At 40.3% G+C, this 18,509-nt stretch overlaps 1 protein-coding gene across 1 annotated transcript in view; it reads right to left on the reverse strand.

Annotated features, from left to right (window-relative positions):
• LOC119907940 (venom phosphodiesterase 1) overlaps positions 1-18,509 on the reverse strand; it is a 59,410-nt gene that overhangs the window by 24,869 nt on the left and 16,032 nt on the right. The window contains exons 7-13 of the mRNA XM_038725648.1: positions 18,077-18,156; positions 16,793-16,912; positions 14,066-14,175; positions 9,303-9,368; positions 9,062-9,134; positions 4,329-4,437; positions 3,767-3,889 (exon numbers count right to left, since the gene is read on the reverse strand). Coding sequence (XP_038581576.1) covers positions 3,767-3,889; positions 4,329-4,437; positions 9,062-9,134; positions 9,303-9,368; positions 14,066-14,175; positions 16,793-16,912; positions 18,077-18,156 — 681 coding nt within the window. The remainder of the gene's footprint in view (positions 1-3,766; positions 3,890-4,328; positions 4,438-9,061; positions 9,135-9,302; positions 9,369-14,065; positions 14,176-16,792; positions 16,913-18,076; positions 18,157-18,509) is intronic.

Raw genomic sequence — 18,509 nt, forward strand, 5'->3', positions numbered from 1 at the left:
ATAATTTGTCAAAAAGGAAAACACAATGCACTGTAGTAACAAGAGACACCCTGCGGCAAAAGATTAGGTGGGAAGAACACAACCAACTTGAAGAGACACTTAAAGGTGCACCGCCAGTGTGGTTGTGAAGTGTAGTAACCTGTCTGTCATTAGGAATAACACAACGACCGTGGGAACGTAACAGTGGGTAAATCTCGATGATCTGGAAGCATTATACAATTTATCTAATTTAATTAATTGCCTGTCACATCAACGCACATGTCAGATCTCTCCTTCTCCAAGGCCGGCTGCAGCTACACTCCCCTATGCTCGTGACTGTAACTTCCACTATCTTCATCTACACCAGAGCACAAAAAGAGGAAAAGAGCATGCGCGTTACTATGTGGCTTAACAACGATGTTGACACAATGTCCTCCACGCCCTGCAGCTCCTGCTGTAGCCTGAGAACCAGACAACGATCAGTGTTTCATGTTTTTATTAGACTAATAAAAACTCACGCTTAGTCAAATGTTTGGGACAAATAGGACAGGAGTCAGGACAACTGCTCATAATTCGGGACTGTCCCACATTTTATCGGGACGTCTGGTCACCCTACTGTAAGTCCTAATGTTGACTGAGCATTGCAGTTTGCTAAAGTTAAGTCAGTGTTACTGGACCGTCGGCTATGTCAAATTAGCTAGTAAGCCTGGCTTCCAGGCTAACATTGGGTGGGTTAATGTCATATCTTTAAAGCTAAAGACTAAATCTAATTGTTATAAATGCAGTACAACCTAGACAACTGCCAGATAGAACTGTCTGTCATGTTTAACAAGAATTCATCACATGGAGCTGCTGCTGATGCGGTGGCTTCTGGTCTTCTCAGATGGTAACCAGTATGCCTGCAGACCGGCTGGCTGCACAAATTTCAACACCTGAATCTGTCACCTTGATTCCAATTTCCGATATCTGCATTAATGTAATTAAAAGAGAAAAGACATTTTAAAGAGGTGGTATTATGCTTTTTGGCTTTTTCCCTCTCCTTTATTGAGTTATATATCTTTTTTGTGCGTGTAACAGGTTTGCAAAGTGAAAAAGCCCAAAGTCCAGCCCAAAGGGAGTTCCCTTCTCCCACAGAAAGTTCTGCTCTGAACTGCTTGAAAACAGCTCGTTTGTAGTCCAGCCTTTACTTCCTTTACTTGTGATGTCACAATGAAAAGACGTCATAAAGCTTGCCAAGCGGCTTGCGGGGTCAGGCACGCCCTCAAACCAAGCTAGTCTGAGCGGAGGCCCTTTGGCTCGACTCGCCTTTGTTTGGTTTTCCATTGTAGAAATGTTGCTTGCCTGCTTCCGGGTACTTTTTTTCGTATCACCTCCCCTCCTCGAGGTTCCAAGCGAGCTGAGGGGGAAGCCTGTGCCAACCCGCGGGAGGAGCGTGAGGCCGGCCAGCCGCCCGCTCACAGAGCCCTCTGCTCCCACCGTCACACAGACCGCTGCAGCAACAACGGCAGAGGAAAACACAGCTGGAAGGTTTTCATACCGCTTATCTGTCTTTACATTCTGAGGAATGTTGAAATGTTTTAACTTAAAAAAGAGAAAGCTTTGATTTGGATCACACTACCTTGTTTCTTACGACCCGCCCTTCTCTGCTTCTGATTGGCTAGTAGTCCTTACCTGGGAACTGCGCATGTGCAACTCCCCACAAAGGTTTTGTACAAGTAAGATGCATCACTCTGTAGCTCAAGAGCAGAGCGTACAACACACAGGGTGAAAAGAAGAGCTGCAGCAACGTGCAGTATGACAAAAATATGGTGTTTTTTGAAAATGAAACCACGTAAATCTGTTCTGGTACAACCCCTAATTAAGATTTTGAACCTGAAAATGAGCAGAATACCACCTCTTTAACTAAATGTTGACAAAAATGACTTTTTGTTGACCAACACTGTACCAAAACGTTTCGAGCTGTCACCGACTGAAAACTAGACTTAAACCATGAAGGATGAAAATTTGAGTAATGAACATTTTCCATCTAAAGACTAAATCTAAAATGTGCATAGAATCACCTCTTTTTTTGTTTATTATGGGAAAATGATCTAATGGAAGAAATCTTGATTCCAATTTCATTTGTATTAAATTACAATAGATGGTTTTGTACTGAGACTGGCCAAAACTAAGGCTCGTTGGTGGTTATGATAATATGAAATTACAACACATTTATAAACTCATTGGGAATTTATGCATCAGCGCTAGTGTATTAGTTAGCAAACTGCTGCTATCTGTAAAAATGTAAACAAATTGTTCGAAATCCTGAAGATATGTTTGAGATGATGGTATCAATCATCTTATTTTTTCTCACACAAAGCTAACATTGAGCACACTCTATTATATAATGTATATCTCAGATCTTCATACTTCACCGGTGTCATTATCACCACCTTTGACACAACATGTACTTGACTGAAATTAGTAGATTTCTGTGCTACCAAGATGCTTTCTGCTGATACTGATATGGTGGCTGAACATCAGAAACATTTCAGGAGAATGCTCTTGTGACTGTCTTTGCTCCACTGAAAACCAAACACACCTACTACTGAATAAATTAACCAGAATTGCTACACCACGGTTCTATGCCTCCGCAAACAAGTTGTAGTGTTTGTTGGGTATCACCTGAGACTGGTACTATTTTCCCCAAAAGACTGCATGATGATATTGTCCAGATATGAGCAAATGTTAACGGCAAAATCTAACACTGTGGCAGCCAACAAAGCCAGGGAGGCTTGCTGGCAGTGCACTGAGTAAATTCATAAGAAACTTTACAGTGTTACATTTCAATTTCTCTGAAATTATAGTCATAAAGTCAGAGTGACACTGAAAAATTGTGTATTTTATGAACAACCCACAAATTATACTTTGCAATCAGATTTATCATTGAGGTACTGTTCATGATTTTAGCCCACAATCACCATATTATCATTATGCATCAGTGCTTTCGGGACATTGCTGTGAATTGGGCCTTTTCAGAAGAAAACAGCAGTGATTGGATTTTCTTTTCATAAATGTGTTAACACCTCTCCTCTGGCTCTGTATGTTATGGACACTTAAAATTGTCAATATAAATATGTGAAAACATTTAGAATAATTAAATAATACACATGTTCTCCATCTCAGAAACTGACCCGTTAATGAATTAAGATTTATTCCCCAAATCACAGAGGCTGGAGGGCTACCTACATTAATGTAATGCTATTGTGTTAAGAATAACTTCATGCATTTCAGCTGCAACCACACAGCAACTTTATGTCATATTTTTATCTTAAAATAACGGCTTCAAAATCATTTTGATGATACACTGACTTGTAAAAGGGTGAATGGCATCTCTATTGTTGCCGCTCCGGGCTCGGGGAACTTTCTAAGATTGAAATCCCGGGTAGGATTTCCATCCCAACAACAGTCTCGAATCTCGTCTCGTGGGTTAAGTATCCCGTCACATGCCTATTTTATAGTAATCTTCATTAACACGTATAATAGCCCATTCGTGTATAGAAGATAGCCTTGAGTTAACCACAAAGATAACCTGCTCGGAACAGTTTACAGATGCAGCATAAATTGCCATGACAGCATAATGTTATTTACCTTTTGTAGTACGGGTTATAATCAGGGTTAAGTTACACTAGATGTCACAAGTTACTCCTGATTTTTACTGGATAAGCCACTTCATATTTCTTTATAGTACAGGTCTCTGGATTCTTACAGCAGCATTAGAGTAGCTAGGTTGCCTCAGTTTACTCACATACTGTGTCTTTGTTTTTGGCTCTGATACGTCCGAATGGTCCCTCTGTGACCCAGTAGTTGTTGATGTTTCCTACCAGCTCCTGCAGTGCCTCCTTCCTGTCGCAGCTTGTGGCCTCCATACCTGCAACAGCAATCAGCCATTATATTACTTGTCAGCGTGACATTCAAAACACTTTCTGCTCAGAAGTCAATAACAGTGTGACACTTGTCTGTCTCATATGTGTCTTTGACAAAATATAAATAAAATTAGCCATTTTTTAAACTGTAATGGATTATATGGAAAGCACATTTCAAGTCTGCAAGTTTATATACAGAGCAGTAGGGGACTGAAATTAACAGCTGCCTGAAAATAAGGAACACTGTAGCTGTGCCCTAAAAACAAACTGCACCGCCGGATGTGCCTAAAAAAACATTTAGCTGAGAGGCGAAACACAGAATATTTGTATAGATATAATATATCTATATGTATAGATTTAATCCATGACTTCATTGTGATAAATTCATTTTTAAATACTACAGGTGACAGAGTGAAAATGTTTCCAAATCATGTTTCGTGTTACCATGATCTGCCACGATGATGATGTTGAGACAGCGGTGGAGGCCAATCTGCTTCAAACCATTCATAAGCTGACCAATGATCCTATCCACTCCTTGGATTGCTTCAATCAGCTGCAGGAGACCAGTGAAACACACACAGCTAGTATCAGCAAAGTATCAAATCCTTTTTTCCACAGAATTTCTCTGCAGAAAGCCCCAATACCTCCGGATATAACATGATACATGATACAAGATTTTAGATACTATGCTAATCTAAATCATGCACTTCGATAATTATCCATCATGTTCGTCATCAGACTGCACACACTTAACCCAATGTAAACACACTTGTTAGCAAAGGAAGCTTCGTGTCCGCAGTGGGAGCCTTGGCGAGAGTTCGAAATAATATGAGAAAATGAAACCGTCAACCCACTGCAAAATGTAAAATCTCCAAAGGTTATAAACGTACCTTTACTGCTGTTGTTTGGCTTCTCAATAAACTGCTGTGTGTTGTTATGGAACAAGTCAAACATTGTGATGGGAGTGCAGGGTTGACACTGATACAGCTATGAGCTGTAGAAGGCTTTGTCTTTCTTTGTTACCCTCACCCCAGAGAGGCATGACATTTTAGTCACTGAACTTTGTCATATATTAAAGGAGCAAGCTACATGAAAACAGGATGCAGATGTTATGACTGCTGGAAGCATCTGCCTAGTGATATAGAAATGTTTTTCAGGATTAGTTCTTATTTTGTAATAATAATAATAATTGCAGATAAACTGTGTGGACATGATCCTGCAGAGCCCCACCGTTTCATTTTGTGCCAATACACAATGGAAAGGAGGATATTTCTGAAACAACTGCTTCAAAATGTTCTCACTTAAACGTCACTGAAAAACTCACATGAAGAGAAGTACAGATTAAGGAGGACAATGAATCCTGCCAGAGACTGGAATTCCAAATAGATGACACAGGTGCAGATGATTAGATGCTGAAAGTTAAGCGTGCAGACAAGGTATTTGCCACGCATGCATCATCTGAGATTCTTGAACACACATGCCTGACTTTGGACATCTCAGTGGGTGCCCATATGCAGACAATTCACTGGAAATCTGGGCAAGGCACCTATGATGAAAAATTAAGGTGTAAAATGATGAGAGGAAATGAATTTCTGTGTCAAATGTTGTGCCGATTCAACTAGTACATTTTGAGATATTGTGCGGGATATGCATTTTGACCTGCTGGTGGTGGTGGTAGAGTAAAATGTAAGGAGATCACGAATGTCGCAATTCATCCTCTGGGTAACGTGGATATCAACCAATAGTTACAGATATTTTAGTCTGGAACAACCAACTTTACGATCTATAGAGCCATGCAGGTATTGTTTGGGTTCAGGTGGGATTTCTCTATTTATGCTCATGCCACACTAATAAGCCTTGCTACCAAGCTAAAAATTAACGAGATGGACAGATAGAATCCCACAGAGATAAAAGAGAGACAAACGATGGGCCTGGAGCTGAGAGTCACAGGACCAATAAAAACTTTACAGTTTTGCCAGCCGTATCTGTAGATTCATATAAAATAGAACACACCAGCAAAATTATGTTTCCACAGTCAACCTGTGATTCATTTTCATTTGTTCATTTTACAAAATAAAACAGCAGTTTTTCATTAACAATGCAGATGTTCGAGATTAAAAGTTGCATATATTCTTCTCCACAGTAGTTAGTTGCTGTGCTTAAATCACTCCTTCACACGTGAGCCACAGAATTTTCCCACAGTGACTTCACCTCACAGCTGAAAATCATTTGCGTCCCAGGCAGGTAGACTTGAATAGAACACAATCAGACAGACACCCTGTGTTCAATGTTAGATTTTACAAAGGAGTCATTTGGTGATTAAAGCAGGGTCATGCTCGATCTCCCTTCTTGGATAGATGGATTTTTCCAAACAGGCTGCTGGAAAGTCAGTCAGTGTTTCCTGTTTTCGCCTCATGGTGGAAAAAAGCAATGTGACACTACAATTCTCCACTTAGCTCAGACTAATAGTTATTTTAGGGTTTGAAGCTCTTAATGTTATGGCAGTTCCAGTTTTATTTTTATTGATAACAACGACCAATACTAAACAAAAAAAATCAATTCTAAAGAAAGCAAAAAAAGCAAAAGGGGAGTTCTCATCAACAGATGCGCTTCTCATTCAGGGAAATCCATTTAACGTTACAGATTTCCTGACGGCTATTTCAGAACCTTTGAAAAGGCTGTTGGAAAATGTGTGATTGGATTCCCCTCAATCTCTTCATAACAACTTTGCTAAAGAGGATACTAAAAACACAAAAGAAGGGAAAATAGTAATTTAGAGCCGGAGTCAAACACACAATCCTTGGACTACATATTTTCCAGACATTTTCCTAAAGAAACGTACCTGCTGACCCCTTTATTCAGGAAGTCGAGATCATAACAAAATTATCCCTTTATCACGGGAAAACCGAGTAAAATAAATATTTGAATGGATGACCGCTTAGGGCTTCAGTACTCGCCAAACAAAAAAAAAATTTCTTAAGTCCTTTGTGCAACTCCCCTGTTGAGCACCTTCCTGCAAATAAAAAACTGTTCCTAATTAACCACTCTTTGGTTAAGCCCTGCTAGCATTGCCTCACTCATCACAAACATTACATATATGGATCAGAGGTGTCCATACCACACCACTTTCCAGAGTTGAGAGCATTTTGTCAGTCAAGTGTAATTGTGCATGACACACAGATGGTTAAAATTAGTCAGAAACTTTACGTCCTTGTTCTGACCACACTGGCACCTCAGAGGCCACTAACACATGATCTCATTGTTACTCTGAACGGTCAGTTTAGTCGCATACAGTTACAGACCAACTGAAATACTGCCTAATGACACACGTGGAAACACTCACAGTCAACAATGTTGACAACCTTTCTTCCTGCTCTCTGAATCGTCCACCAACCCACACTTTTGGTTTACGTCTTCTTGTCTCCCTCTAGAGTGTATTTGTGTGTTCTTGATTATACTAGAATAAGATGGACTTCCTTTCCATACACACACACACACACACACACAATTAGCCAGTAGAAGGAGATTATGTTTAGTCTTTAATTGGGATCCATTTGTCTAAGTATAAAGAAACCTCCCCGCTGCTAAGAACTGACTTAAGAGTAAAAAAATTCTTGGCTTAAAAGTCACTTATCAAGCATCATAGTCCTAATTTGAGTGATGTGTAGGACTAAGTGTCAGTCTTGGTGCTGATTCAATAAATTGACTGAATAGATTTTCTTATTAGGGATTTTCTCAGATAAATTCACATTGAATGGTGAAATTCAACAGAGGAGTTTATATTCAACACACATTTAACAATAAAGAATTTTCAAGATAATACATTATGATATAGGCCTACACATTAAATGAGCGCCATCAAATGCGCCTACTACTCCTGTATTGCCGGCTATTTGCATGAACTGTGTTTGCTTCTGTCGGATTACGGGGGTGTTGCTGGGAAGTCGATGAAACGCGTCACAATGTGTGGAGCTGTAAGCGCTATAATTGTTTCCATGAATATTCGGCTTATTGATGGCTATGACGGCCACAATCATCAGCATTGCTGCGTTTGTCCCGTGGCAAATAAACAAAGCGTCATCACCACCTTCAATTTAACTGAAAACGCATTACTGTGTAATGTCAGTGTTGAGATGACGTCCCTCACCAACTCGTTGACAAAGTTTATGCCTGTGCTGACAAAAAACCAACAAACAAACCCTTCCTTTTCAAAGGAAAAATAGGAAGAGCTCAAATCTATTAGCTCCATCTAACTAATTTGCATTTTGCGATCTGATTACAGTATGCTGATTAATAGCAATAGCAAATGCAAGTGCTTTTGATCTGGTGTCATTATCCAGATTGTGTAACAACATTCAAAGTGAGTCAGTGAATAGGTTTGGACGATGTTGCCAAGTTCAATACATAAACGCCCAAGCTATTCATTAAGGCTTACAAAGAGTCTGATTCTGATCTTTGTGGACATCTTTAATCTGTGGTCCATTTAAAGGTGACCTATTAAACTGCTTTTCCATTCCTATATTGCAGTTCTGAGACACATGTTTTGCATGTTTCAAAGTTCAAATAAAAAATTTTCTATCTGTCTCTTCATGTAGGCCTTCATTTCAGCCTCTGTCTGAAACAAGCAGTCTCTTTAAGCCCCCCCAAAGCCCACTGTCTTATGATGCATATTACCAGGCTGTTGTTGTTGCTGGGCGGTACAGACAGACTGAGCGTTGCTGGGCCGTTGCTATGGGCGGAAATGACCATATATGGAACAGCGGCTCCGTGTGTCATCGAACGTAACCGTTGGTAGAAAAAGCAGTTCAAAAGAGAACAGGAGGCATCCAACATTGTAACAGTGTAGATGAGTCATAAAATGTGGAAAAGCATAATAGGTCTCCTTTAAGGACTTCAGACTTTTAAAATTGGGCTATAACAAGCCTTATCTGTCATTATTTGTGCTTATGGACAACATTAACACGGTATAATGTGACGATGGGATTTGTTTCAGTGATGTATGTTTGATATTATGAACACTGGGTAAAAAAGCACAAAAAAACCCATCGGAGCTCAGGTCTGTCTTTTCAAGCATCCATGGAAAAAGAATTTAAAGCAGGGCAGAGAATTGAGGAGAAAACGTTTAATCACTGATTCAGCAATTTCTTCTTTTCCTCAGGAGAGTCAGTTAAACTTACCCCTCCACTGACAGGACCGTAGCTGTGTCCAGATTTGTCAGGTTCCTCCAGATACAACGTGTAGAAGTCTGGTCTGGAGGAAAAGGCAATTTTTACTGAGACTTGCCATTAAATCAAACAAAACTGACAAAAAGTTTAATTTTAGCACAAATGCCACCAGAAAGACAAAAATCTATAGTATTTGCAGAATAATTCCAAAATGCTGAGCACTTATCTTGACCTCACTGCTTTTACAACCAACCTTTCATCATCAGGAAGCTGTAGCCACTTCAGTACAGTGAAAACTCTTTCTTCAAATGGCACTTTACTAAAATAAAGAGAGACAGCGATGACAGTGGTGAATATTATGTCCTTAAAATGCATTTTAACAGAGACAATGTCATCAGATGGTGATTTTGTTTTGTCTGAACTAGAATAGAAAAACGTTTTGCTGCCTTTTTAGTATTTGGTTTGTTTAAGTTCACTCAGACCAGTTTCAAGTAAGTAGACAGACCTTGTTTTACTTTTAGGAAAAATGTTTTTCCCTTCAGCCAAAGTTGCACTGTTCTGCCAACAGTGCAACTTTGTATTTAACATTTTAATAGATTTATTGATGGTTTTGTGTTAACTAAACACTTGGGTGGGCTTGGATGTGTTGTACTGAAGTTGGTTATGGCCATGACAGTAAACCAAAACCTCTGGATCAGAATGTGCTAACTACATAACCCATTGTATCATTAATATAATTCACCTTTTTATGTCAGTCCAGACTTGATGTCTATTTGGATTCACACTTAGTTTTGAAAAATATTATGTAGAAATCCACAAATTACCTTTTACTTGAATTACTATGAACTCAGTGTGTTAATATTGTGGCCAGTTTTATAGTGAGGTCCGCATGCATACGGTATACATTTATATCTAAAAGGTGACTTGTGTTATGCCTTATTCTGTCATCTTGCAATGTAAATGTAAACACTTGACATTTATAGTTAGAGTCCACTTATTTACTAGGAAAAAGTCAAATTCTGGTCACTGTTATATATTTAATGGCCATTACAATGGGCAGTGTGTCTATAGGTTTGTGTGTTGCTACAGGTGGTACAAAAGGAAATAGGTCCAGTTTGTGTAAGACATTTTAAAGGCCTATTTTAATGCTTAATAGACACTAGATCAGTTTCTAACACAAATAAACAAGATTATACATCCCTGGAATGGTATCACAGAGACAATCATGTTAGTCATTACAGTCTAATGTAATACGTGAATCCTGTTGCATTGCTGCAAAAGTTGAGCCGGGTTCAACTATTCCCTCCCTTGTGGTCTTAAAAACAGATAAGAAGGATGCATTTTTTTTTTCCAGTGCGAAGCACAGCGTAAGTCAGTGGATTTGACTATTTGATCTAAAAATATTGGGTTGAATGATTTCTTTTTGTTCCAGCAGTGCTTCACAGCCTGCAACACCTTTGAGAAATGTTTTACTGACAGAACTTCAGTACATACTTGTTTATTCATCTCACTAAAAATTTCTTCAGAAGCCTCACAGTAATAATAATAATGTAATACGCACCGCCAGGTCAGGTTATGATTAGAAATGCAAGATGCAGATTTGTCTTGGCTCCCTCCCTGTAATTGATTTCACTGCTACACCAGTGCATCAAATTAAAATATTATAGATGTCTTCTTCATTGTTTTATACATATTTTCCTAAACTTTGGGAACCCTACTAAGTTAAAATAATTCAAAATAATATTGTGGCTTTGAACAATGTTTGTAGCATTAGTATTTTATGACCACACCTGTGTGTTGTTCAGTGATATGTTGTTTTAAAACAGAAATTTCCACACATTTCTAATTTAAAATGGCATAACACAGAACAACATACAGATCTCTATCTGGTGTGTTTAAATATTACCAGTGACACTTCTGAGGAAGGCAGTGGAGCTGCAGCTGACTCAGTCATGCCTTAAAGGAAGAGATACTGTAGCTCTTCCAAAGCAAATGTATATGTGGGGTGATTTTGCAATTTATGTGTGGTAGTTTTGCTCGAGGCAAAAAGCAGTGATGCGTTAAAACACTAGCGTGTTCAAAAACAGCCTCAAGTCATGTATTACCCAAGATATCCCATGAGAGACCCAGACCAGCAATGAACTAACAAGTATGGTGCATCCAAAGCTTGATCTTTCTGTGCCAGTGTTGTCCAAAAACTATTACAAAAACATCAGTGAGACACACTGTTGAACTGGAGGACATTTTCTTTCAACATCATGAACACAAACACTGGAGTTTATTTAGACTCCACATCTGCAACCAATCTAAACCACCCTCCTACTCCTGGTCACCAGTCATTCATCCCCAAAAGGTTCCGATAACCTAGTGGTAACACACACTCTCAGCCAAGAAACAGTGACTTTTTGCATTTTCTAGTGTTTTGCTACACTGTATGCTAACGTGCCTTTTCCTCTGTGCTCCAGAGCCTCGTCTCCAGTGTCTCCTGTATCTAGTGATCAGCAAGTTCCTGAAGCTTTTGAGGCTTCTTCCTGACTGTGCTGTAAAAAAAGAGTTGAAGTTTCGAAGACCGACACGGCACAGTGACATCTAGTGGTTTGCAGAAATAATAGCAGCCATGAACCTGACACTGCAGAGAAAATGATCTATGCAACGCCCCCTTTTTTTCAAAAGTTTCATTTTGATCTTTGCTCACTCATTAAAGTGCTGCAAGAAATGGAGCCTACATATTGATATATTTTAAAATGATGATTAAAAAATGTTTCCTTAAATTATAATTATCTACCATTACGGCAAACGGTATGACGGCTTTCAAAGCTACAAACGATACTTCTGATGACCAGTGGTGTCAAGCCCATTAATTCAGGGTGGACATGTTAGAATCAATAGCAAAACTTCAAATCAGTCAGAACCTTTCTGGTGTTTGAGTGATGTACGGAGCTTCGGACATCATCTGTCTGAAGTCTGAATTTGAGACTCTTTCAAACCAGTATGCTTTGCGAAAGTGAAATGAGCTGCAGAGCCTCGGTGTCAGACATCTCATACACCATTCAACACCTCTACCACTCAGACAAAAGCCATTCTATCATTCCTTTGCCACGGAGCCCGGCCGAGCACAGCCCGAAAAAGCAATGTGGCACCCCCCTCTCCATACTTTGGACCCACCATCTATAGGAAGATCCACAGGGGTGGCGGTGAAGGTCTGGGGCCTCAACGGACCAGACCCAGGCAGCAGAGGCTGGCTCTGGGGACGTGGAACGTCACCTCTCTGTGGGGGAAGGTGCCAGAGGAGCGCTACCAGTTAGATCTGGTGGGGCTAACCTCCACGCAGTCTCGGTTCTGGAACCGTACTCCTCAATAGAGGATGGACCCTTTTCTTCTCTGGAGTTGCTCAGGGTGTGAGGCGCCATGAGGCGGATACTCACAAGCCCCCGGCTGAGCGCCGCTACGTTGGAGTTCACATGAGTGGGCATTTGTTCAAAGCTTCTATTGCTGAAGCCGCAGCGGGAAGCCGTGGTCTCAAAGTCTTAGGTGCGTGCGTCAAGGGGCGGTAACCCTCGAACACCGTGATGGACACTAGTGGTCAGGGAAGCCGTCCAACTGAAGAAGGAGGCCTTCCGAGATTTGTTGTCTTGGAGGAGTCCGGAGACAGGCCCGAAGGTCTGCAGCCAAAGCAGCGGGTGTAGGAGAAGTTCGGAGAAGACATGAAGAAGGACTTTCGGTTGGCACCAAAGTGCTTCTGGAGAACTGTCTGCCACCTCAGGAGGGGGAAGCAGGGAACCGTCCAAGCTGTGTACAGTAAGGATGGGACCCTGTTGACCTAAACTGGGGAGGTAATTGGGCTGTGGAAGGAACACTTTCCCTCTCTAGTAGAGGCAGAGATGCAGGCTGATGGGGGTTTCTCGTCAATTTCCCTAATGGAAGTCACTGAGGTAGTCAAACAACTCCACAGTGGCAAAGCCCCAGGGATTGATGAGATCCGCCCAGAAATGCTAAAAGCTTTGGGTGTGGAGTGGCTGTCTTGGATAACATGTCTCTTTAACATTGCGTGGAAGTTGGGTACAGTGCCGAAGGAGTGGCAGACCGGGGTGGTGGTTCCCCTGTTCAAAAAGGGGGACCAGAGAGTGTGTGCCAATTACAGAGGTATCACACTTCTTAGCCTCCCCGGTAAAGTCTACTCCAAGACTCCAACAACCGACCATCTCTTTACTCTCACAAGGGTCTTGGAGTGGGCCTGGGAGTATGCCCATCTAGTCTACATGTACTTTGTAGATCTGCAGAAGGTGCATGACATTCATTGTAATGATTTAAGAATAAATAGCGAAGAGTAAATCGCTGCATTTTCATAGTGCTTTTATCCAAAGTGCTTTACTTTATTTTGCTTTTCATTCAATGCTGCACACACCGATGCTGTGTGCCAAATAAAACAACATTAAATAATAATGTCATTTTGATATGGCTGTAAATGGTTCTGCAGTTTTAAAACTATATTTCATATTTAATTGTAATGTTTTTCAGTTCTCCTATTTTCCCCATTTTTCACTCACACAGGCACTGAAATGTGGGTGAGATAACTGCTCAGGCATTTGCCAACAAGTCAACCTAAAAAAAATTCTGTTCTAAAAGCATTTTTTATTGAGCATTGTTTGATATCCTGACAAACTTTCAAAAGCAGACCTGCAACTAGTTCAGCTCCAAGGCAGAATTTGAAAACATGTAGTGACAGCATCTGAGCATTGGTTGCTCAATGTGTGACAGCAGATGCTGGGACACTTCCAAATGTGATTAAGTGCATTTGTCGTTTGTTTTTTTCTAGAAAGCAAATGATACACTTTAACATGGTGTCAGCGCAAAAATCTCATGGTGAAGCTGAAAGTTCAATAACAAATTAGGGAAACAGTTACACAACAACTACAAGAGACACATTTGGTTTGGACTAAATACATTGTTCTCAGATGTTTTATTCTGATTCCCTGGGATTCAAAACTCTCTCTGAACAGAAAGGACAGTCCTTACCCATTGTAAGGTTGGAAGATGTTGGGAAAGCTTCCATTGATTTTGACATCTGATCCTGGCCAAAAGAAAGTCCCAGACTTCAGCCCCTGGTACATTGCTGTGTGCCAAATCTACAAAGACAAACACGAGAGATGATCTTAACAGAAACTGGCTCCTCCATTAAATCAAATTAAAATAATCTCAATATATCATGCGCCCCCCTCACCTTACTGAATCATATTTTGACCCCCTGGTTGATATTGTTTCAGGTTGATTTTCATACAAAACTCTCTCTGAACATTGTTCTCTTACTGTCCAAACACCGGAGACCAGATAAGAGAAGATCTGAGATGACAAAAATGCTGACACGCTCATCTTTACTGTACATTTTGTTACTTTCAGCTCATGGGCTGAACGCAGGAAAGGTTTGGATCCAAACGTAGACACAGAGAGTTACTGGGTTATTGCACAAGTATTGTTGACGGACGTGCAGAGGACAGACTGGATGATGGCTGTGTAGAAGTGGATCAGCAGCTCCTTAGGCAGGTTGAGCTTCCTGAGCTGGCACAGGAAGTACATCCTCTGCTGGTCTTTCTTGATGATGGTGGATCGCATAAACCTGAAGGATTGAGTGTGTTGAACTCCAGGTTGTTTTGGCCACACCAACGGTGAAACTTAAAGGTGGTGTGGTGTGAGCAGTCCGAAAAAACACTGAACATGAAAATCCAAAACACAAAGGGGTGAAAAATCCAGAGGCACAAGAAACACTGGAACACTAATGCTGACAAAACACTAACAAAATCCACAATGAACTGGCACTCAGTGAAAGACAGCCACCTAAATACACAGGTGAGGAACTGAGAAACTAATTACACACAGGTGAAACCACAAAGACAATCAGGGACAAGCACAGGAAGTGAAAATGAAAAACACACACAGACTAAACTACAAACTAAAACAAGAAATATGAAGCTCACAGAAACAAACAAGGAGAGATATCACAAAATAAAACATATAAAAAAGCAAGGAATGCAGAAGAAAACAAACCCAGAATAGTAGTGAAACCCATAACTACATAGAAACACAAGAAACCACCGAAATTCACACTGAAACTAAAAATACCTTAAAAGTAAAAATACTGAAATCACAGGCTGATCCAACCTGCGTAACTTTTTATCATGGCAACTCATCATGTGACTCAGTAGTGTGTCTGGCCCCAATGTGCCCGTATGCACTCCCAGTAATGTCAAGGGGCTCCTGATTAGACGGCAGATGTTGTCTTGGGGGTCTCCTCCCAGACTTGGATCACAACATCAATGAGCTCCTGAACAGCTACTTGGCGGCGTTGAATGCATGATACATAACGTTCCGGAGGATCTCAATTGGATTCAGTTCTGGGGAACATGAGGGCCTGTCAATGCATCATTGTCTCCGTCATCACACTCTGGCCACATGAGTCTGGTTGTTGTCCTGCATCAGAAGGAACCAAGGGCCCACTGTACCACCCACCATAAGGTACCCAGCGTAAGGGTTTTCATTGTCAGACCTTGTCATTTCACCCTAGTCAGGAACAGCAACCCTCCAAGGATATGCATCACTAGACCATCACTGAGCCACCTCCAAACCGGTCAAGCTGAATGTTGTTGGAGGCAGCATAACATTCACCACGGCGTCTTTAGACTCTTTCATGTCTGTCACATGTGGTCAGTGTGAACCTGCTCTCATCAATGAAGAAAACGGGGCACCAATGGCGAACCTGACAGCTTTGGTGGTCTCTGGAGGATGCCGGTTGAACTGCACAGTGCTAGACTGTGGGCACAGATCCCACTAGAGGACTTTTGGTCCGTTTTGTAGGGCTCTGGCAGTGCTCCTCCTGTTGCTTCTCGCAAAAGGAGCAGATACTGGTCCTGCTGCTGGGTCAATGCCCTTCTACAGGCTTGTCCAGCTCTACTCGAGTAAAGGCCCATTTCCTGGTATTTCCTCCATGCTCTTGAGATTACGCTGGGAGACACAGCATACGTTCTTGCGACAGCTGGAATGGATGTGCCATCCTGGAGGAGCTGGACTAACTGTGCAATCTGAACGGGCTGTAGGTACTGCCTCATGCTACGAGTAGTGACAAGGACACTAGCAAAATCCAAAACTAGAGAACAATCAGTCAGAAAGCATGAGAAGAGAGAAATTTTTGGGAGTTGTCTTGCTGTTGTCTCTCCAGTGCACATGTTGTCACTTTCATTTGCAAAAAAAAAAAAAGTGACACTGATTCACAATCGCTTTTTCTCCCCAACTGAACAGATTGATATCTCTGAAGTTTTTGAAGTGTTCCCTTATTTTTTTGATTAGTGCAGAATAAGATGCTAGAATAAAAATTTAAAAAATCAGTGAAAGATAAGATTCACTTATTCACTAATGTCTATGTAGTAAACCTGCAAATAAAATGTCATATGAATCAAAAATATCTATTAACCAAATGAAACTTCATTTTAAGTAGGGTTAGTGCATTATACAGAGGTTCACATAGCATTATTGTTTGCTATACTACCAGTATAATGGAAAGCACAATGACCAGTTTTATAATAATTAAATTTAATGTTTAAAAATACATGCAAGAAATGGTGTTTTTAGAACTAGATTTCACTTTAATGGGTCCCTCTCCCCCACTGCCGAAATCAAACCTATACCCATTCTGTGAATTCGTCATCCAGTGTGCATCTGAAATTGATTTAAATTAGATGAATCAAGACTCACAGGCTCTCCGAGGTACCAGTTAGGGTTATCTTTCTCTGGACTGGACAGACTGAAGGTGGCATCAAACACAGGGTCATACATAGTGTTGTCAATCAAACCGTTGGACTCTGGATAGAGACCCTGAGAGGAGAGGAGAAGACTAAGTGTGACAATTGTTTGGACATGAAGCAGTATTTCTATAAATTACATCTGTAAAAGTTGAAATGTGAGATGAGTTATAACTGATTTGTGATGAGGTGTCACAGTAATAATAATAAAAAAATGATGAGTGAGTCAGAGTGTTATGTGGAAAATTCTTGGAACTAGGGATTGTCCATCATTCCACTTTCGTTTGACCTACTATAGCACATGTGTCTGTGGCTTCCCTTGTGCTTTGATATCCTGTATCCATCCTGTGCAGTTTGAAAAATATTCATAAGGTTTCACATACACCCTCTAGACCCTGCTTTTGTCCTAAAATCCTAAGACTTCTGTTATATAAGAAAAAATCCCCTTGGCAAAGCCTTTTGGTCATGTTGTGGAGGTTTATTAGCCTCAGCCATCTATAAATAGTAGGATTAAAATACTGTGGAAACTGCATGTTAAAACACTTCGTTCAGCCAGCACTTCATTTCTCTTGAAATTATAAAACTACATGTTCTTTTGGTTCAGAGCAGGAAGTGACTGTCTTGTTGCATCACTACAAAGGACAGCTTTGTGTGCGTGCAGTTCATGTGTGCGCTTGAAAGTACTTGTGTTTGACATTTGCTCTTGCACCATTCTTTGTCCATATAAGAATAATAATAATATCCATCTATTTATTTATCTTTTCATAAAAGCACAAAAACCTTAAACAAATTGACTTGAAATAAAAGTAATAGTTGGGCAGAATGGTTCCTTTCAGAGAGTTATGATATTATAGAAAGCATATTATGGAATATTATTACTGATATTTTAACATGTAAGCAACATAATAATGTTACAACTTGTGGAGGTGGAGCACATTTTAATCTATAGCACAATATGATATTTTATAAATTTATCTTGTTTTGTTTGTAAAATCTTAATATGTAAAGTAACTCCAGCTGTCAGGTAAATGTAGAGGAGTAACAAATAACATACGTCCCTGTAGTGAACAAAAGTAGAAGTATAACGTACTATTACATGTAAATAATCAAGTCAAGTACCTAAAATTTGTACTTGAGTACAGTACTTGAGTAATTGTACTGAGATTGTTTCAACCACTGATTGCATGCATGTGTACATGGCTCCGTGTGCTGCAGTGTGAGCACCTTGTGTCTTTACCGTAACAATGGTGTAGTGATTGGGGAAAGTCTTGCTGGGAAATGCTGCCTGCATGTACGGTGCTGAGGTTCCACACTTCTCTGTAATGTAAGGAGTAGAATCCCAAACACATTATCTGCTACATGAGCATTGTGTTGAACTGGCAGCACTGTCCTGGAGGCAATTTAATTCACAATAAGGGTATGTGCGTCATTGCCCCAGAAAGATTTATTATCTCACTCACACAATTAAATCTTTGTAACCTTTTTAATAGTTACCTTTAGAAAAAAGTTTATTGTTTGACAGAAGACTTCCAGCTGGACCTTTGCTTTGAATAAGTTTTGTTTTCATCCATTGGTTCAAGAATGATTCAGAGGCTTCGTCAGAAATGAAACATCGTCAAGACCAAATAGCGGCTGCTTTTGGCATAGTGAGCCAAAGAAAAAAAAGGTTC

The sequence above is a fragment of the Micropterus salmoides genome, unplaced genomic scaffold (assembly GCF_014851395.1).
Source record: "Micropterus salmoides isolate LMB-PRFRI ecotype aquatic unplaced genomic scaffold, ASM1485139v1 Ms_hic_scaffold_17, whole genome shotgun sequence".
Lineage (NCBI taxonomy): Eukaryota > Metazoa > Chordata > Actinopteri > Centrarchiformes > Centrarchidae > Micropterus > Micropterus salmoides.